At 35.9% G+C, this 21,162-nt stretch overlaps 4 protein-coding genes across 4 annotated transcripts in view; 3 read left to right on the plus strand and 1 right to left on the minus strand.

The window, feature by feature from the left end:
* LOC108203529 (probable aldo-keto reductase 2) overlaps positions 1-21,162 on the plus strand; it is an 85,533-nt gene that overhangs the window by 36,516 nt on the left and 27,855 nt on the right. The window lies entirely within an intron of this gene.
* LOC108212109 (TPR repeat-containing thioredoxin TDX) lies at positions 1,840-9,998 on the plus strand. Its single transcript, XM_064085678.1, has 10 exons — positions 1,840-2,038; positions 2,206-2,238; positions 2,935-3,016; positions 3,107-3,194; positions 3,291-3,371; positions 3,512-3,576; positions 3,691-3,831; positions 3,961-4,074; positions 7,391-7,421; positions 9,342-9,998. Exons 1-10 carry the CDS (start codon positions 1,929-1,931, stop codon positions 9,668-9,670), a joined length of 1,074 nt encoding a protein of 357 aa, XP_063941748.1. The 5' UTR covers positions 1,840-1,928; the 3' UTR covers positions 9,671-9,998.
* On the minus strand, positions 11,097-14,131 carry LOC108199909 (ABC transporter G family member STR). The gene is made up of 4 exons (XM_017367933.2): positions 13,711-14,131; positions 13,283-13,462; positions 12,935-13,203; positions 11,097-12,802 (listed from the first exon to the last, which is right to left on the minus strand). The coding sequence occupies exons 1-4, from the start codon at positions 14,089-14,091 to the stop codon at positions 11,167-11,169; spliced, it is 2,466 nt and encodes an 821-aa protein (XP_017223422.2). The 5' UTR covers positions 14,092-14,131; the 3' UTR covers positions 11,097-11,166.
* LOC108209289 (surfeit locus protein 1) lies at positions 15,287-20,550 on the plus strand. The gene is made up of 6 exons (XM_017380116.2): positions 15,287-15,602; positions 15,695-15,795; positions 17,216-17,454; positions 17,760-17,925; positions 18,029-18,306; positions 20,021-20,550. The coding sequence occupies exons 1-6, from the start codon at positions 15,485-15,487 to the stop codon at positions 20,091-20,093; spliced, it is 975 nt and encodes a 324-aa protein (XP_017235605.1). The 5' UTR covers positions 15,287-15,484; the 3' UTR covers positions 20,094-20,550.

A 21,162-nucleotide genomic window follows, 5' to 3' on the forward strand; every position in this document is an offset into this window, starting at 1 on the left:
GTACATGACTAATATTTTTATCAACCAAAAAAATATATTAAAAATGATAATTTTAAGTGTGCGATCAAAACTCTTAAAAATGCGTGAAAAAAGTCAAGAAAATTATGTATATCCCAGGAGGGAGTATATATATATATATATTTTTGACAGAAATGCACTTGCTCGTATCGAGAAAACGCCGCTACTCCGAGGAGTTTCTTTCATTCAAAAAGCTTATTATCTAACCGAAAGACATGAAAATGTCTCCAAAAATTTAGACAATAACACTTCATGTCCGAAATAAAACGTCCCAAGCTCTAGATCCACTCTATTTCCTTCTCATCCCTGAAACAAAGAAACAAAATCTCACTATTAATAATTAAAAATATTAGTAATTATTAAAATCTCAGCATCAATATAATTTTACAAGATATAAGAGAAGAAATAATAAATATCAAAAGAAAATAGAAATGAAAGATAAAAAGAAAAGTATATTTGTTCCTTTTAAAATGATTGTTTCCCTTTTTTGAGTTTTTGGAATTTGAGCCCGTTTGCCCCAGCTTAATACTGGGGCTTAAAGCTGTTTTCAGCTTAAAACCGAAAAATGTCTGTTTGTGTAATAAATCAGAACCCGGCTTAAAGTCAGAAATAAGGCATAAACTGACTTAGGGGTCATTTGGTTCGAGGAGTGGTATCGGGTTGGAATGAGGAATCGGGTTAAGCTGGTATGGGTTTGAGGTATCATATCTGATATCATGTGTTTGGTTGAGTGCTGGAATCAATATATACAATTTTTATAAAAAAATAAGTTATTAATATATATTAATTAAAAATATTAATAAAATTATTATTGTCATATATTTTTGCATCATTGATCTAACTTTGTATCAAATATTAATATTTTATTACTTTAAGAAAGACAAAAAAAATAAAAAATGAATATAGCTCGTACCTCCATCTCATACCCACCTCCCCACTTGGGTATCAAAAACCCATACCTTGGGGGTTTAAGGTATGGTTTTGAGATTTTGTTTTTTTCAACCAAACATCATGTATGAGATTGGAATGGACAAACCTCATACCTGATTTCAGAAACCCACGAACCAAACGACCCCTTAAAGGCATAAGTTAGTTTTAGGTACTTTTTTCAGTGACTTGTTTTTTTGATAAAAACTATCTATAAGTTATAAGTTACTCATAAATTAATTTTATTTTTATTATTGTATTTTTAATAACCCACAAGTCATAAATAATTCTAAAATTACCTAAACAGGAGTAAAGTTCTACGGAGACCACTTTTATTGGAGACCGTGGAGACCACTTATTTCTGCAATCAAAACACTATAAAATACATTATTTTGTGAAGTATGTTCAACAAATATCATGTATTCATTAAAATTGTTGAAGATCATCTATGTTTCATAAGTATATAATGTATGTTGTACAAGTCGATCAATGTCTTGCAAACTAAATATATTTCGTTGAATATAACATTTTGTAATGTTATACATGCGAAACTTATATGATATTCAAGATTTTAAAGTGAAATAATGATTTTGTACAACATGATGTGCAAAATTATACGTTTTGCAATGTTTTTATGCAATATTTCACTTGCAAAACGTAAGTAGTCTCCGCGGTCTCCAATAAAAGTGGTCTACATAGAATTTTACTCACCTAAACAGACATGTTAAGTTCTCGGCTTATCAAATAAGTTACGTTAAGTTATAAGTCACGTTAAGTCATAAGCCAAGCTCAATCAAATGGGTTCTTTGTCGTATCTTTTCGGATTTTGATACGAGTTAAAAGTAAAAACTGGTGTAAAATAGACTCGGACAATTTCCGGGTCCGAGTCCTCCTGGTCGGCCGAGTTAGAAATAGGGCCATTACAGTAAATCAAGTGCTATAAATTGTAAAAACTGAGAAATCCTCGACTCGGAGAAACTGAGATGGAGAATAGTAAAGTGGCAGAGCTGAAGTTGTTGGTGGAGCAGTTGAAGCTCAATCCTTCGCTTCTAGAAAACCCTGACCTTTCCTTCTTCAGTCACTACCTACACAGGTCTCTCTCTCTCCCCCTCTCTCTCCCTCTCTCTCTCCCCCCCTCTCTCTCTGTCCCCCCCCCTCTCTCTCTCCCCTCCCTCCCTCTCTCTCTATTTCTCTACCTCCCCCTTCTCTCCCTCTTCAGCTCATTCATTTACATATATGATGTTCCTGTATGTGTTTCAGCATGGGAGCCACTTTTCCACCAGCTTCAAATTCAGTTAGTTCCAACTCTCTCTATCTCTCTCCATCACATTATATCCTTGTATGCACATTCAATTGAACTCATATAACGAACATTCATATATTTCGTGTGTCAGGAAAAAAAGAACACTATAGCATATACACACATTGTTAAGTGACAAATTCTCCTAAAACCTCGATATGTTGGTGGAGGGTTTACCAGAATCGTATCGTATTCTAACACATATATGAAATATGAAAGTTTACGTGCTATCGTGAATTTTTAGTTTGATTTAAATTATATTGAATTAATATTAAGTGCAAGAAATTCTTTGGGGTGATACGAAGTAGAGATATAGAACCAGAAATTTAATTGCCTCATTGGATCAAGCAATCTATCCTTTTAATTGCAATTGTTTTCTGTAAGGCAGCTATATGATCAAATGATTGGAAGAAAACTTTCATGTAATATCTCGACTGAATTTGAGTCTTTGAGATTGTAAATAGCTAGCAAGATATGTTTGGTATATCTATCTATCTATCTATCTATCTATCTATATATATATGATTATATGTATATATAAATATTTGTCTATGGCTTAATCCAACTGTTTCGTAGTTGATTCCCTAATTATAGCGAGTTTACGTGCAGGGTAATGGGTTGAATTTTCATATGCTCTGAAGTTTATGCAGATACTGATAATCTAAACACGTGATCTTTGGCGATGATAAAGGGGATGATGATGTTGTAGAATCTGATATCGAGTTGGATGATGCTGATGTCGTAGAGTCTGATAACGATCCTCCACAAAAGGTAGGGCATTTCATGGGATTATCAGGAATGATAATATGTATGTACTGTGATTTAGTTTCGACATTTGAGAGTTGCTCTGTTTTATTGAAGATGGGGGATTCTTCAATCGAAGTAAGTGAGGAAAATTTGGATGCTGCACAAGCATTGAAAATAAAAGCTATGGATGCATTAGAGAAAGGCATGTTAGCTGTTATTAGTTTTTCATGGATGATAGAGTACACGAATTGTTTCTAGATGGTTTTGGTAAATCACTGTGTTCATATATGTGTTACAGGTTTACTGAATGAAGCCATAGATTACCTAACCGAAGCTATTACTTTGAATCCACATTCTGCAATACTTTATGCTACTAGAGGTAATTATGTACTATGACTAGAGTGTCATCTTGCCATGTAATTTCTGTGGTTGCTCTTTGTTTTTTATATTGCTCGCCAAATATGGACTCAACATCTCATCTCCCCCTCTCCACTGCATACCTGTGATGCTTTTGTGCAGCTAGTATCTTCGTCAAAATGAAGAAACCAAATGCGGCAATACGTGATGCTGAGGCAGCATTAAAGGTTTGTTTAAATTTCTACACTGACCTGTTTTCTCATTGGAGAAATGATTTTTAAGCTTCCTCAGCTTATCATTCCTCTGTAGTGTAGAATAAAATCTAAATAGTTTTGTTTCAGGTCAACCCTGACTCAGCAAAAGGGCACAAAACTAGAGGTTTGGCGATGGCGATGCTGGGCTCTTGGGAAGAGGCGGCACATGATTTGCATTTTGCTTCGAGGTTAGATTATGATGAAGAGATCAATTCAGTACTAAAAAAGGTTGGGTTATCGTAATCTAAGGTTTCATGTATTATTATTATTGTTGTTGTTGCTGTTGTTGTTATTATTATTTATAATTTCCTATTGATTAACAACATAATGACTATATAACTATATATTGTATTGCAGGTCGAACCTAATGTGAAGAAGATTGAAGAGCATCGCCGGAAGTATGAACGCCTGAAAAAGGAAAAGGAGCTAAAAAGAGTGGAGCAAGAGAGGCAAAGGCGGCAAGCAGCCCAGGTGCTGATGGTGTCAATGAATTTTAATTATTTTTAAAAGCATTTTGTATCCTAGTGTAGTTCCGCCCTCTTGGATTACTTGATGTACGTTTTTACTGCAGTACTAGATGCTTTTGGTGGTTCTTAAGGTGCAAAGCCTCAAAAATTAGGCCTTAGAAAATTTCAAAAGCCATAAAACTAGCACTAGTCAAATTCTAACCACTTATCCTATTTAGGTTATATTACGGCTTCTTAACATTAATACCAACCTCTCAGGGTCAACCTCCCTTTTGTGAAACCCTCAAACTAGGTGTATGTTCAGGCATGTTAGTGAGTCTTTTGTTTAGGTAGCCGTACTTGTTTTCGACACTTGGACACTCGGACATGACACTTATTCCATGTCGGATTTTGTGACTGAAACATGGACCCTTTTACCAACTTCAATACCACATATAAGTTGAATATGCAATGTAAACCAAAGAAAATGAGCAGAAAGATAGAAGCATAAATAAAAAAAAAAGCAGAGAAGATCCCTAATTTGCAAAATTCTAATTCTTTATAGAATTGTGTTTAATCCGAATTTGATTGTTACTTTTTGTTAAGGTATGTACTTAGTACTTACCACACTTATTTATTAATTATGTTGTGTTCCCGTACACTTGTACAAAAATAGGACTGTGTCCCCTTGTCCCCAATTTTCATATTTTTCGAGTCCAACACTCAGATAAGTGTGGTGTCCAATGCTTCGTACTCGAGTCAGAGTGACATAGTGTTCAGCACGAACAACAACTTGTTTATGGTTTTCTTAGGATATCTAAGTTAAGATTATTTTTTTTGGGGAAGCCTCACCTTTCTTGAGGCTTCAACCTAGGTCCAATCCCTCCAGCGAGGCTTGGCCCTTGGTTGATATCTGCAAACATGTGCGAAGCTTTTGATCGGGCTGACGCTCAGATACCGTGACGATCAGTTTTCTATCCAGAACTCCGAAGTCAATCTTACCCCTTTAGTTTAGGTTAGATACCAGGGTATTAATGCATACCAAATAAGCCTAGGCTTATATGTTGTACCTCTTGGTCTCTCTATGATTGCACATCTCCTCTCCACGATATATTTATCGACCGCTGCAATGGTGCATGTTGTTCTTCTTTTATATGTATGATTTCTGATGACTGGATCCTCCCCTCCGATCTTAGGCTGGTTCATTTTGATTCTTTATCCGTGAAATTGGGTTATCGGGAATATGTTAGTTATATTATTAAGTTTGGTCGATTAGTTGTTATTTTCTTTGTTCATGTCTATTCTCTTTTGTTGATAGGCAGAGCTTTTAGTTTCCTGGGCGTCATAATAGCACTGTCTTGTATGACTTTCACAATTGCATTAGAGGTTCAAAGCCGACGATCAGAAATTATAGCATTTCTGGCTTTGCTAGTTTTTCAGTGTTCAAATCATCTTTGAGGTAGGAGAGAGCATGTTCATTGCTTCCACATAGCTGTCCCGAGATTACCCGATTCCGCCCTGTAGCATGTGTAAATAGAACATCATAGATAACAGTGTCTTCCAGGACTTCACAACAGTTGGCAGTTCTTTGTTAAGACTTCTTGTTTAGTCCCCCCTATTTATTTGAACAGGCTTGAATTTCTACTGGATCAAATTTTGGATATTAGTAAACCAGGGTTTGAACTGTATTTGGATGTTGATAGCTGATGGATAGTGATGTCATCACTTTGGAAGCACTACAAGAGAATATATTAATAAATTTTATTGTATCACTATTTAATTTTAAGATAAAACTTTCTAAATGGTAGGTAGGGACGTAGGGTCAAAAGCAGCAACATCTTATACGCCCTTTCATGTTGGTGCGAAATGTATTGATCTCCAGAGAATTTCAATTCTTGTATTGAGTTCCGGCAACTTAGTAACTCACTAACTCATCACAATTCCTAACAAAAAGGACAGTGATTGATAATTAGCTAGTACCTACTACTCAATGAAAATCTAGTACTACTTGTAGCATGACTACTAGGTTAACAGAGGTTTTTTTTTTTTTTTTTGAAAAATAGTTTAATCACTAATCCATCTCTGCGCCCTCCTCTTCCCCGATTCTCTGCTCTGCTTCATTCTAAAAAAATAACATCCTTTCAAATTCCGTCTGTATCAGCCTTTACACTGGCACTCCGAGTAGGAATCTTGAAGTTAACCAAATATTTGATTAAAATTAACCTGTAGGTTCCTGCCAAGAATTTAAGTAAGCTGGCCAGTCCAATAACTTACTCTCGTAGGCTGAAGAAGGCCCAAGGAGAACAGCCCAAATAAAGTTAGGAATGAGCAAACAACGCACGGTGGATTTGATAATTACCAAAGGGTTAGAAAGGTCATTTTAGTAACAAGAAGAGTGTGGAAATTGGAAGAAGATATTATATGTGGAGGGGGGGGGGGGGGGGGTGAAAAGGGGAAGTATCTGAAGTATTGTTATCTTTTCGTTAAGTATTTGGGAGAGACCACTGCTCGAAGTGGGGGTGTAATTTGTTCCTTACCAGTACTATTATTGTAATAGAAACAGTTGCTTGTGTTGGTGTTCGTTTGATTGCAATTATCCAGTTAATTAGGTGAATCTATAGCAGTTCCACAGCTGGACTGTTTAGTTATAGATGTATCGATTTTTGGGGAATGTACTTTTGCTGCAACTATCTCATCTTTGGCAATAGTAGGTCCCGGTTCAATTTAAGTTTTCTGTGGTTCCTGAAATTATTTGTTCGTTGCTGGTATGCGACCTTTTTTGGATCTAAGTGTTGTAGCTTCTTTTAGGGTACCACCTCTACATAGTTCATTTTGTTAGTGATAAGAATATAAAACACACTCAACATAGTGGTCAGCATTTCAGGAGATGTACACTTCACATCCCTGCAAGGCATCTATTAGTATACTTCATACCTCCCTTGTTACAGTAGTTGTTTAGATGTGCACCGTTTTTATTTTACATATCTATTCTCCAGTCCTTGCTTCCTACATAATTTCTCCCGTTCCAGTAATAGCAGAACCCATCACTCCCTAACAGTAACAGTAACTTCATTTTCATGTGTTCTTCATGCTTCCACTTTTAATTCATAACTGCACTTCTGTGCTTTAATCCCAGAAACAGAATATATGTATAACATAAAGGGGGACTGTAATCATTTATCAGAAACGGAAAAGAAAATGTGGAAGTGTAATTTAGGACAGTAAGCTTTAAATTATGAACAATAATCATGGCTGAAAAGTAATTCTTATGCACTCCTTATGCCTTTTCCCGTTTATTGCTCTATATATCTATTGCTTACTGAGTTTTTACTTTTATGCAGGAAGCGAAAGCAGCCACTGCTTTTAAGGATGGTATGATTTCCAACTCAGTTTGGTTTTCTGGTTTCTGTAACGGCTCACCCTATTTATCTGTACCTCTCACTCTAATTCTAATATAAGGCAGCATATATCTTGATCTTTAGGACTGAAATAGCAAAAGTTAAAATTTTGATGAACCTACACTATAAATTTGGAGAAATTGTTGCAATATTGTATGAATTACAAGACTTATAACTGCCACAAAGTTGATAATATGGATAGATCACATGCTCTTACATAATGTAAAATGGCCTTAAATACCTTCTTCTAGAAGTGTATAATCAATTGAAGGCACATGCAGATCTACTATATTGGAATTTGCAGTTTACATGTTTTACCCCGAATGCATTCTCGTAGGATTTTTTAATATTTATGCGCAGGCTATTTGCCGTACTGATGAGAGCTTCAGTAGAAGTTCAAGGCCTTGAAGGCAGATCTCAAGGGCTTGACTTAAGGCTCAAGGCCTTGACTGCGGGCTTTTCAGCATTGGCTAATGTTTTATGTTCGGCCCAGTTTCTTCTCTTAATAAATATTTTTATATAATTGTAAACTTCTGACACAACACGGCAATATAATTGTAACATCCCACATCGGTTAGATAAAAAGTAACCTAACCTGTGGTGGACTGTTGGGTGACACAACACAAAAATACAATTGTAACATCCCACATCGATTAGAATCCTGTTGTGGGTGGCACAATACAACAATACAATTGTAACATCCCACATCGATTAGATAAAGAGTAACCCAAGTAACTCGTGGTGGGTTGTGGGTTGTTGGGTCTGGTATGCATGTCAGTTGTGGGTTTGGGATGTTACTTTGGACTGAATTGTGGTGAGTTGTTACTTGTTAGGTCCTGTATGCATGTTAGTTATGGGCTTGGGATGTCATAAAGGCCACAAATATTCTTTATCTAATCAATGTGATCTATGTGGGATTTTACAACAATTGTGTGAGAGTTTAGTACAGATTTGGTGTGTTGTCTTGATTAGGTGCTTCATTTTCACTTTTGTTGTTTATTCTCAACATTAGGGATATATTTACTAGGTAAAATGAAGATCCCCTTCAGTGTAATTGTATAGAATCATAAGTCTGGTATCCTAAATAGCAATTTGGATTGTCTAGTTTACACGTGCTTCACTTATCAAACCCTGACTTGTCAGTACTTTGAGAAGACTACTGAAAAATGTCATTTGAGTTTTCCGCAGTTCATTTTTTGAATAATGGAAATTTCCTATTGGTATCATTGTGATTTTGACTTTTCCACCATAATATGGACTTGTCCAAATGGTATTAGTGGTATCACTGAGAACCCTTTAATTGTAGATTAATATTGTGGAAAGAATAGTGGAAAAAAAGAAGGTTAGAGAAAAGATAGTGGAGATGAAACGATGGAGATGAATATACGAACTTGTTTGTCGATTTAAAAACGAAAGAATATCAGACTGAATTCATTTTGATCTTTACTTTAAAATATTAGATTATTATAGTTAAGGAGTATCTTATGTTAACAATTTTAAGGTTATAAGACTTACAAGTCAAGAGTTTAGGTGCGCTGTAAGTCAGTAAAAAATACGAAATGGTATCACCGAGAAAGTCAATAACACGATGGTACCATTCAGAATATCCCTTTAATAATTTTTGAATTTGAAGGTAGATGTTTTTTTATATGTAAAATCCAGGGGTTTAAATATTCCAAAGCCTTTTATATGTGATCAAGCCCTACTTGGAGGATTCACAAATGTGTGCCTATTCCAGTATATCTCATGTGTAATTTAGGATAACTGACACATGTATTACGTTGAATTCTTTGTGTGTGTTTTTGTATATGTGTTCATACGCACATGTGTGTGTTTGATATGGGTTCTTTCGCACATGTATATAGTCTTGTGACTTTACCTTTGCACTCTGTAGGGCAAGTCATCGGGATTCATACTACTGGGGAGCTAGAGACTATTTCAAGTGCTGCTTCCAAAGCATCCCGTTTGCTGGTTATATACTTTACTGCAACGTGGTGTGGGCCCTGTCGTTACCTTTCTCCAACATATGTAAACCTGGCTGGGAAATACCAGAAAGTTTGTTTCTTAAAAGTGGACATTGATGAGGCGCAAGCTGTGGCTAGACTGTGGAATGTCAGCAGTGTTCCTACCATATTCTTCATTAAGAACGGGAAAGAGGTTGACAAAGTTGTTGGAGCTGACAAAAATGCACTTGAAAAGAAAATTATTCAGCATGCTGGGTAGACGTGATCTTGAAGAAAAGAACATATCTTGCAGCTGGCTGTCCTTGTCCAGTCTTGTGGCAATATTGTCTGTTGTTCGGCCAACTGCTTAATATATCTCTATCATATTATGCTTGGACTTATAATACATCTTTGTGCACTTTCACTGTTATTGCTCCTTTTAGAATACAATCAGTGTATGTTAGACAATGTAGTGATGTCCAAGACATCTGGGATTATGAAAAACATTTAGTAAATGAAGATATGCCTAATGTTGTGGATGTTATAAAGACAAGTGCTCATGAAAATAAAGCAGGATTCAATCAGCCTGTTTCAGTTTGTTGTAGAAACGCAGATCTGACACCTGTTTTACATGTTTCACGAGAAATTATATGTGTTTGGTCAGGGTGAATGATTCCTGAAGGATTCCGGTAGGAATGGAAGGGAAAATGAAGTACGTTATGGGCAATTGTTAAGAAATTTCATTCATTTCCTCCATTCCATTCCTTACATTAAGTGCTAGAGATCACACCTTTAATCTGAGATGGAATGTTCCATTCTCTCCTATTCTCAATTTCTTATCAAATCTCATCATAATAATTTTGCACTCATTTAATTTTTATTTGAAAACTTCTTTTCTATCTTTATTAGTTCCAAATAGTTTTACTCATTCCATTCTCCCCAACCACACAACATAAATTTTACTTACCGTAAAATTTAGAGCAAGCTCATCTTATAGATCTGTTTTATGTTGATTTCATCATTGAAGAGCAAAATAGTGTCAATTGTTTATGAAAAATTCATCATCTATTATATTTACCAGTTATAAATGGAAAATATCTTGCTCTGAAAATTGCATAAAGGGCTTGATGACTTGGTGCTTTGTAAACATGTTATTATGCTACTTCTAAATTCTACTCCCTCCGTCCCATTGAGTTGTATACGTTTGGGATGAAGAGTCTGGCACATATTTTAATACCCTTATAACATACAGTTTCATAAATAATTTTAATTTTCTTCTTCTTAATAAAAATTTAATTCAAAAACAAAAATTTCAAAATAAATTATAAAACTATATTTTACGCAAGTCTTAAAATACGTGTCTGAGTAATGAAAAAAAAACTGTATAAAAATGAGTGGACAGAGGTACTATCCGTTGCCACCTTATTCGTATTGAGCTTAGTCATTTGAAGATTCTGATTATTGTTGTCATGTTATTGTTGTAGCCAATTTTTTTATTTTTTTTGTGTGTTGCTGTTGGCTTGCATAATGGCCTCTTCATCTTATTTGTCATTGAAGGTGTAATCTATGGGCATAAGCAAGCTGAAGCAGAATGCAATTTTTGTATTACATGCACCCTTCCCTACATTGTGGAAGGAGTTTCACAGGCTTCATTCAGGCAAGCTTTGAAAGCTAATATCTGTTATTATCATTAATCACTTCTGGTGTGATAATCCGAAAAATCTGGGACTTAATACTTGATTAGCAGTGAACAGACATGACATTTTACTACAGTCTTCACTTTCTAACGTTCTTAGAGTAGAATCTGAGAACAACATAGAAAAGGAGGCGATAAAGTACACCCCAGGCCAGCAAAATGCCAATGTCATACCAGATGTTCTCTTTCGTAATCCCCATGGAGAAGAGAACATCTTCTCCTATCAATGTGCAGTTCTGAAATACCCCGTAGACGCTGTGTGCTTTGCTGATGTTCACTTCTCCTAAAGGACCAGGTGAGAGATCTGCAGGGTCACCATTGTAGCATTTGTCGTTTTTGAATTCGTTGATCAGTAAGGCCTCGAATGGATATGTGATGGCAGATATGTAATGTAGCCATTTCCAGACCATGGGAATCTGAGTCACCTTTAAGAAAAATCCACAAGTCAGGAAGAAAAGAGCAGTGGTGGCAATGACAACTGCATAGCCGGTTATGTAACTTGGAACAAGGGCGCTGACAAGCATCACATACGCGTTGGTGGTGATCAGCGAGGAGTAAAGGATGATCCAGAATCTGAGAAGATTGCTTTGGAGATCAAGTATGAAGAGGGTGATTGCTGCAAATGTGAAGGCCTGGATAGCGAAAAATGGGAGGTAAACTATGAGCGAAGAGATGACATAGGAAGAAGCCCGGTAGGCGTTGTGAGAAGTTTCTCGGATGAAAATAAATCTTTCTTGGATGAAAGTAGGGACTGCATCATTGGAGGAGAAGAACACGAGGCAAACTGAAAAGATGTAGAAGTTGAGGAGGCGATTGATGGTTTGGAAGTCACGGTGATGCAAGTCTTTGAATAGGGAGGCGAGAACGAGGCCCATGACAGCAAGAACAATCTCTCGTGAGAGGAATAGTTCAGGGGTTCGGACCACGTTGAGGGCTGTGCGCCAGGAGAGGACTGCGATTTCACGGAACCAGGGGTTTGCAAACTTAGGCCCGTGGTTGGCAGGTTCATCAAGAATTTGGGTGTCAAACTGGTCATAAGAAGCAGAGTAAGGCTCTGCTGCTGATGGGCTGAAAACTACTGGGGTTTTGGATTGGGGGCGGTTTTGTTGAGGGGTTGAGTATCTGCTGGACAGATGACTTCTTGAACTTGAAACAGGTGTCTTTCCAGGTGTTCTTCCTGGAGTTCTTGCCGGGGTCCATGATGGTTGTCGACGGGGTGTTCCCTTCACTCCATGGTAAACCCAAACCGAGAAGTCTTTGTAGAATTGAGAGGCTAATCGTGGATTGTAGACCCCGCTGGTTTGCATGTGCATTGGTGTGTTTACAGTTTTGCTGCGTTCCAGGGAGTTGTCAAAGTCTTCATCGTTGTCGTCATCATTATAGTCAAATGATCTGCCTGATTCTGCTCTGGGGGTCGCGTTTCCAACAGTGAATTGATGGCTACGGAGGCTGATGTGTTTAGGCCCCGGGGTCTTCTGTCGTGGTGTTTTGGGTGTTCTTGGCATTCTCTGAACAGGAGTTCTAGCTGCTTGATCAGGCTTTATGCCATCACATTGGTATAAAACAAGAGGATCAAGCCCCACAGTTGATTCATCGTATTCTTTGATCACATCAAGTAGGTACTCTAAGCTATTCTCACTTTCAGGAACTGGCCTTCCGAATCCTGAGAGGTGAGCAGGAAGCGCAGACGGGTTTCCCATATATATAAGCCTTCCCCTATCAGTCAGATGGTGCATAATTTAGATATGAGAATAAGTTTCAGTCAAAGTTTGGTCAATTTGACCACAAAAAGTCAAACAAGACAAAAAAATTGGGACGGAGGGAGTATATTTGAAGGTATTATTGTACCTGGCTAGGACAGTGATACGGTCCAGGAGCATTTGAATCCTGAAAGAAGGCTGGTGGATAGTCATGAGGACGATACTACCACTTCTAGCAATGTCCTTCACTTTCTCTACAACACTGAAAGCACTTGTAGAATCAAGGCCAGAAGTTGGTTCATCGAGGAACAACAAAGATGGTTTGTGGATTATGTCGATTCCAATAGACACCCTGCGCCTCTCACCACCTGACACTCCTCTCCTTCCTTCATCACCAATGTAAGTATGTGCTGAACTCTGCGTACAAATAGCTAAATCAATGATTATCTAGTTCATGGTATATATACTAATGTAGTCATGTAGGCTTGTTATATACCGTTAAACCAAGTTGGTCAAGAAGCTCATAGACTCTTTTCTTCTTCTCAGACCTGGAAATAGAAGGCGGAAGCCTGACCTCAGCTGCAAACATGAAGGTCTCATAGACTGTCAGCATCGCAAAGAGCTGGTCGTCTTGCATAACGTAAGATGAAATCATCTTCATGTAGCTTGTTGAGACCTGCAAGTGAGAAAGGTTATGCACATGATACCTCGAATAGACCTACATGTTTATTGTATAGAATCTCTTCAATCATTAAAGTCTTATTTTCTAAATTTTATTTTCTAAATTTCTGGGGACATCTTGCATGACCTTCAGTTAGAAAATAAACTTTCTCAAATGAAAGAATTCCCTTGATGCAACTATTGTATTCTGACAAAAAAAGAAAAAAGAAAAAAAAGGAACTTCATAGTAAGAAAAAGACTAACTGGCTTGCTATCAATTCTGACAGATCCTTCAAGACTCCCTTGATGAATCCTCCCGGCCAAAGCATCAAGAAAGGTAGATTTCCCCGCTCCACTCGGGCCCATGATGGCCATAACTTCCCCTCTCAAGGCCTGTCCAGAGATGTCATTGAGAAGGTATGTTTCTTTGTTGATCCACACACCATCCTTCTTCAGCTTCTTCACTACACTGTAAGATAAGTTGCTGAACTCAAGGCCTTGACCAGGTACTATCTTTCTGCTGTTTTGTCTGACCATATTTTTCTTCACCTGTGCTGATTTGTCCATGTCTAGCAGACTCTCCAGGCTCTTGTTGTTCGTCCGAACAAACTTCGCCATCTTGTTAAGGTCTTCTCCTGCTCCCATTATTTTTCGTGAATGGTCAGATATATATGGCTTCAGTTAATTAAACAGTTGGGGTAAAATGACAAAATGAGATGATGATGATTCATGTTCGTTTTCGAGGGTGGAGAAACAGAGAATGCATTTCTCTCTGGACGGCAAGACTGAGAAATGACTTATTTTTTTGTGTGTGTTTGCTTTGTGTACATCGTATAGAATTTTTGTATATGTTGTGAAGTTGCTTTGTAAATATCATAAAAAGGTTGTGCGTTCTGTATCCTCTTGTCTTTGGAGGTGTATATGATTGTTTCTGCTCTGATATAAATACCTTAACAAGACCACACAGCTCACTCTTGCATAAAGTGGAGACGTTTGAGTTTTAGAATCACTGAAATTGAGCTTCAAAATGTGTTATTGAGTAGTCCTGGCCATCTCTTACTCCTGTCTCCGTCTCATAACCCTAAACCAGCAGATATATAAGCTAAAATGAGGGCTAAAATAATACTTTATCCCGTCCCTTTTAATTCTTAATATCGAGGATGGACACTCGACACGTATTTTAAAGATTCTTGTGAAATATTGTTTGATAATTTTTCTTCTTCTAAATAAGATTAGAATGTTCAAATCTTATACAAAATAAGATTTTTCTTTTAAAAAAAAAGTTGTAAGCTTATATTTTATATACATCTTAAAATATGTATCAAACGAAAAAAATGTTAAGAAATGAGGGAGAAAAAAGGAATACGTGATTTTTGAACTTTGTTATTATTATTTTAAAATATTATAAATAAGATATGTTATTCTCTTCTAATATAATACTAATGAATAATGTATATATGTCTCTGCCTGTTCGACCAACATGACTAAGAAGTGGCCTAAAATTATACACGAGGAGAATGAACAGTTAGTGTGAGTGTGCTCTTGCAACTTTAAAAACTAAATTTCACCCCTTCCTTTTTCAGCTATACATTTATTGACATTAATGATCTTAAATTTAACAAATAAATAATTAAGTTAAATAAGTTGCACTAAAAAAAAAGTTGAATAAGTTAATTATTACCCCGGAAGAATAAATCTTAATTACAATGATATGATCACAAGCCACACAGGTGACTTGCTAGTTGCTACAACCTACAAGGCTCCAACATATCAATTTCATGCACCTGATCGTTACCAATTTATTTATTATAATTAAAATTTAATCAAATTAAATATTTCTAATTCATCAAAATATTTTTATTAATTCCTTCCGATTTTCCGAATTCCCACCCTGAGTAATCCGGAATTACTCCCTTAGTCAGCCCACTGGCCGAGTCAAAACCCTTGATAATACTTGCGAGATTTTCATTTCATTTACAAAACTAATTAAAAACTGAACACTGCCAGCGCATCGATTTTCCGGCATCACGAACATACCATGTCGCGGTGGTTGTCTAGTGGCACTAACAATTCATCCTCGCTAATAGCTCGTCATCTCCGTCGCAATCTCTCCACTACTGCCGCTCCTCCCCTTTCCTCTCTCTCTAATCCCCAAGGTCTCTCTCTCTCTCTCTCTCTCTCTCTGTATGCATTTTTTGATTGATCTTGTTCTGCATAATAACTTGAACTGTTTATATACACAAAACAGAGAAAGAGAAAGGAACAGGATGGACACGATTCTTACTTTTTGTTCCCGGAGCTATTACTTTCGGCCTCGGCACTTGGCAGATCTTTAGACGAAATGACAAGGTTTATTTTCCTCATTTTGCCCTAATTTTTATGTTCTTCTGATGTGTAAGGCTACTGATCGCATATACGTAATTCAGGGTGTTAATTACAAGTTACTATTTTGTTTTGCTATATTACAAGTTACTAATTTACCTGTAAAATAGTAAAAATACTACCTCTCCCCTGTTAGCTCAATAAAGTTTAGGTATTTGCATCTGCGTCGGCACTTAAATGTCAACTTATTCGTCCGTTTTAAGTTTATTTGAACTGGGGATGAGTTATGTGCTTGACTTTAGATGGGAGATAGCAGGTCGATTTGTTGTGAGTTGCGTGGTGTTAGGTGGTGATTCCAGTGTTGTTAGCTTTATATTGGACTATATACCCAGACCCTATTAGGATACTTTTGGTAGTCATCTATTGCTTTAAAAAATATTTAAGAATAACCAGTCATATAATTACGTTGTTTATATAATTTGAGTTCTGAATTGCGATTTCCTCTTTATAAGAATAAAATTTTGTTCGAAAGACCCAATGAAGTTGAATAACTCTTGTTCTTTCCTGAATGTAAACACGAACAGCTGGTTAATTCATACTTGTGATGCAAATTTTAGTCAGCAGTCTCGCTTTTAAACAATTTTATTAAACTTTTGTTTGTATGAATATGTTCACTTCTCCGAGAATATATGGTTCTATCTATTGTATTAGTTCTTATGTTTAAAGTACTATCATCGTTGCTTGGTCTCATTTATCCTCCAAAGTTGGCAAGTGTATAGAATGGTTGGAACATTATAAAAATGACTATCATTACACAATGTCAGCTATCTTTTCCAGATAATAGGGTTTTGAAACTTTTACCATTTAATTTTTTTTCTTCGACAGTTTCTAATTAATAATAGTATACAACATAGACCAGGAGAAGGTACTGTATTAAGGATTGTGATCCCATTAACTTTTTAATTGTTCTATGGAAAAAATAAGAGTAAGCATTATATCCCACTCCCTCCATCCTATTTAAAGTGTCCAATTTGCCAAAAAAAAATTCCCAAAATATGTGTCATACTCTTTAACCCATGCAATTTTTTTACTAGTTCCAATATAGTATTAAATACAACCAACAAGCCCCTCATAAATTCATTAATGCATTAATGCAGGGAATATGAATGTATAGTATAATTTGAAGTGAAAAAAGGTCAAATACAGAGTATTTAAGTAGGAGTAATGCTATGCGTAATTAATATTTATAAAAACCAAGGTGAATAGGTGTGTGAAGATAATGATAAAAACATTACATTAATTGTTTCTTAATATGTGTGAAATTTGCAAAGTGGACACTTAAAATGGGATGGAGGAGTATATGTACCCATACATATACATCTACATACATGCCTAATTAGCTGAATTAGTTTTCATCTTATTCAAGCAAACTATATTCAATATGCAGATAAATATGTTGGAGTACAGACAAAGTAAATTGGGAAGTGAACCTATAAAATGCAACGCCATTACTTGTTCAAAGGAAAATTTGGATGCTTTAGAATTCAGGAGACTGGTATGTGAAGGAGTTTTTGATGAGGAAAAGTCTATCTATGTGGGACCGCGTTCTAGAAGCATTTCGGGGGTGACTGAAAATGGCTACTATGTCATTACCCCACTTATGCCTATCCCGAACAACCCTAGAAGGTAAGTGTGGCCTAAAAAATATTTCTTCTTGTTAATAGCTTCTATATCATAGTGTTTTTTTTTTTTTGCTGTTTTCTTGTTTAACACTATAAGCTTTCACAGAATGTTTAGAGCCAACTTGGTTGAATACACACTATTTTATGTACTTTTGACTTGCAATATTCCCACCATCAAGGTAGCTTTTAAATCAGTTTCCCTCAGATCCAAAGGATTGTCAGTCCCCTTTATTGGATCATCTTTGCCGTGTTCTTCTACATGTGTTGAGTTTTGCATTACATAATGAAATTTTGTAACTGGAATCTCAGTGCCCAGGCGCCAATTCTAGTTAACAGAGGCTGGGTTCCACGCAGTTGGAAAGACAAGTCTTCTAAACATTCTGTAGATGATGGACAACCTATAGCTATAGAACCTACTAGTACAGATAACAGAAGTTCACGGTGGTGGTTCCAGTCGAATAAGCCTGATGTTCAGGTTGTCTCTACTTCTACCTCATTTCCTCTATATCATGTTGCCTTTGTTTATATAGACTTGGATATCTGATTATATATCTTCCAAATTATCTCGAGCGTTTCAGGTTCCTGATGTCATCCCAACAGAAGTTGTTGGCGTAGTACGTGGAAGTGAGAAGCCTAGTGTTTTTGTTCCAGCTAATGATCCAAGTTCCTGCCAGTGGTTCTATGTAGACGTACCTGCAATTTCTAGTGCTTGTGGACTCCCAGAGAATACTGTATACATCGAAGACACAAATGATAATGTTAATCCAAGTAATCCATACCCTCTCCCGAAGGATCCGAACACACTGATCCGAAGTTCAGTAATGCCACAGGACCATCTCAATTATACAATTACCTGGTATGTTTGTTTTCCCTTCATTTACTTGACTAGACTATCGAGTATTTTATCTTTTGGTATTCCTCTCTCAACCCCGAGCATCACATTTCAAAACTTAGGTTTATTTTACAATTAAATTGGGGTGTTTAGCAAATCCTATGTCTCGACAATGAGTACTTACTTCAGAAGAAAGTACCTGAATCCTCATTAATAGCAAACTCTGTTTAGCTTTTCTGCAAGATTAAAAACCATTTGCCTGAGGTATTTTGATATCAAGTAGATCTATTTTTATTGCCAGAATCCTTATCAGGATTTTTGTTGGACCAATATACTTTTATCACAGTGTCTTCTTCACCGGAAACTATATAGGCCGGTGCTTCTCTTATTTCTTAAAATCATTAGTACTAGGAAGGAAAGGAAAATGTATAATCGAATTTAATTGAGTTTTCAGTGGCCAGCTGTATTATACATGAAGCATGCTTGTTTATTTCTTCCTGTTATTTATGTAGCACATCTTCTGCCAGCTTAATCTTCACACAGTTTATTTTTTACATCACAAGCTTTTAGCTATCTAGCAGTGACATAATCTTTATAGTTTATAAAAACTTGATGAATTAGACATCTCAAGTTGACATGAAAGTGACTTTAGCAAGTACAAGGCTTTAAAATATCTGAATAATACATTTAATTAGCTGAAACACCTGCATACAAAACTAAATATTGGATGGGTAATAAGATAGCTGAAAGTTATTGCACTGATTAAATTTATTGATTTCTAATCTTTGTAATTATTCAAATTTAGAGCTTGAAGTACTTTCCCTGCACTGAAGATTTAAGTAATTGCATGTTTATCTAGAGTTGGACAAGTCGTGTCATTACTTTAATTCTGGCCTCAGAAAAAGTAAGGTACATATCTGAATAAAACATAATGACATCTTCGAATAAACAAGCATCACCCTCACCCCTAGTGTCTCTATCCTCATGACCATTTAGGCTCCGTTACCTACCTTATACTGTACTCCCTCTGTCCCATTTAATTGTATACGTTTTTTTCAACTGTTCGACACACATTTTAATGCTCTTATAAAATATAGTTCCGTAACTTATTTTTGAGATTTTCTTTTTCTGAATAAAAATATAACATCCAAACTTTAATTCAGAAAAAGAAAATTTTAAAAATAAATTACATAACTACACTTTACAGGAGCATTAAAGTCCGTGCCGCGTCCCTGTCCCCCAAATGTATACAATTCAGGGGGACGGAGGGAGTACCTTTTTGTGCTATTGCAATAGCATACTACTTCCATAAAGATCAGAGCAGAAAAGCAAGCATAATCTGTTTGATATTTATTGAAAGAATAACGTATGCTTGCCAATATGATAAAAGATTGTTTACTGGTCATTCATCATAAATCTTAAATTATATGTTAAGTGTACCCCAGCTCCCATGTAATTATAATTTTAAAGATGAATTTTAACTATTGATTTATTATTCCTCCCATCTTGGATTGCCATTTGCGAGAACCAGACATGTGATGTAACCTATGGATATGTGTATACATGTAAGCATGAAGAGTCAGTCTAATATAGGATAAACTATTCACTAGATTGGCATGTGGAGGTGTTTCCAATACATTTCTTTTCCTCATTAAATTTTTGTTGTTTAAATTGCTTTACTTGAATTTGATTATGCTTGGTTCAGAAGCGTGTACGATACTAATTTTTTGTTGTGCAGGTATTCTCTATCTGCAGCTGTAACGTTTATGGCCTTTAAGAGACTATTACCAAAAAAGAGCAGGGTACGGTAGGAGATTTGTTCACACAGACTCGTATCCTTTTCCATTCGGATAGCAATTCTAGCGTGACATTGAATAACGGATATCAAAGCTCCATTTCCACCATCTTTCTCTCTAGCCAGACTGGCAAAATACGTTGCAACTCGAGTGGGCTTCAGTAGCATACTAACTATAATGCAGTCTGCTCACCCGTGGGGATATGATCTACTATGCAAGTCCATTTTCTACCATGGGTGGTGCTATTTTCTGCTGGCTGCAGCCACTAGAACAATATTTGTTCCTAATTATATTTTGTAACTTATATATAATTTTTGTTATCATTTTTATTGGGGGTTGGGGGGTTTGAAGTTTTGAAGAATCATACATGATAGATTTAGGGACAATGTTGCCCCTTCGTAGTTTCTGGCGTATTACAGTTCCCAAATTTGTTCATCGGAGAAATATTAATTTTTTGAATTTTTTCGAGTCAGCTGGTTCAACCATAATAAGCAGCAGGTGCTGTGATATTGGTAAGAAAGAATATTAAAGTTTAAAGAATATCAAACATTGTATAAAATTCAAAAAAAAAGTAATAATTGATATTTGTGAATATCATATCATTAGTTTTTTTTTTAAAAAAATCATAAATTTTAATTGAATATATTCAGATTTTTAAGTATTCATATCATTGAGTTTTTTAGTTAAAAATATATAAAAAATTAATTTTTGTTAAAAAAGATAATTGACTATATAAAAAGGTTCAAAATTCGGATCAAACTTCCAAACATTTAATGTTTCTGTAATATTACAGTACGCTGTATGTTAATAATTACGATTAGGCTCGCGCTCAAGAGAGAACCAGTCCTTAAAATAGAAGTGGTTCTGCTGCGAAACCCTAAATTTTAAATAGATTTTTAGGATCTAAATCTAAATACATGTTTTTTTCATATTTTTTCATCGTTGTGTGTGTTCAAAAATAATTTTAAAATCTAATACATAGATATTGACATTTTTTGCATGTGAAGTTCTGCTGCAGAACCCTAACTCATACTTAAGTTCTGCTGCAGAACCCTGCCTTATAAGGTAAGAGTTCTATGGTTCT

The sequence above is a fragment of the Daucus carota genome, chromosome 1 (genome assembly GCF_001625215.2).
Source record: "Daucus carota subsp. sativus chromosome 1, DH1 v3.0, whole genome shotgun sequence".
NCBI classification, from domain to species: Eukaryota; Viridiplantae; Streptophyta; class Magnoliopsida; order Apiales; family Apiaceae; genus Daucus; species Daucus carota.

Bases quoted from the DNA above. Each gene is read 5' to 3' on its own strand.
- LOC108212109 (XM_064085678.1), top strand. From the start codon at position 1,929: ATGGAGAATAGTAAAGTGGCAGAGCTGAAGTTGTTGGTGGAGCAGTTG. The intron at 2,239-2,934 runs AGTTAGTTCCAA...TGGCGATGATAA, and splicing joins TTTCCACCAGCTTCAAATTC to AGGGGATGATGATGTTGTAG. The intron at 3,372-3,511 runs GTAATTATGTAC...GCTTTTGTGCAG, and splicing joins AATACTTTATGCTACTAGAG to CTAGTATCTTCGTCAAAATG.
- LOC108199909 (XM_017367933.2), bottom strand. From the start codon at position 14,091: ATGGGAGCAGGAGAAGACCTTAACAAGATGGCGAAGTTTGTTCGGACG. The intron at 13,463-13,710 runs GTTAGTCTTTTT...TCTCACTTGCAG, and splicing joins TCAGAATTGATAGCAAGCCA to GTCTCAACAAGCTACATGAA. The intron at 12,803-12,934 runs GTACAATAATAC...TCTGACTGATAG, and splicing joins CGTATCACTGTCCTAGCCAG to GGGAAGGCTTATATATATGG.
- LOC108209289 (XM_017380116.2), top strand. From the start codon at position 15,485: ATGTCGCGGTGGTTGTCTAGTGGCACTAACAATTCATCCTCGCTAATA. The intron at 15,603-15,694 runs GTCTCTCTCTCT...TACACAAAACAG, and splicing joins CTCTCTCTCTAATCCCCAAG to AGAAAGAGAAAGGAACAGGA. The intron at 17,926-18,028 runs GTTGTCTCTACT...CGAGCGTTTCAG, and splicing joins CGAATAAGCCTGATGTTCAG to GTTCCTGATGTCATCCCAAC.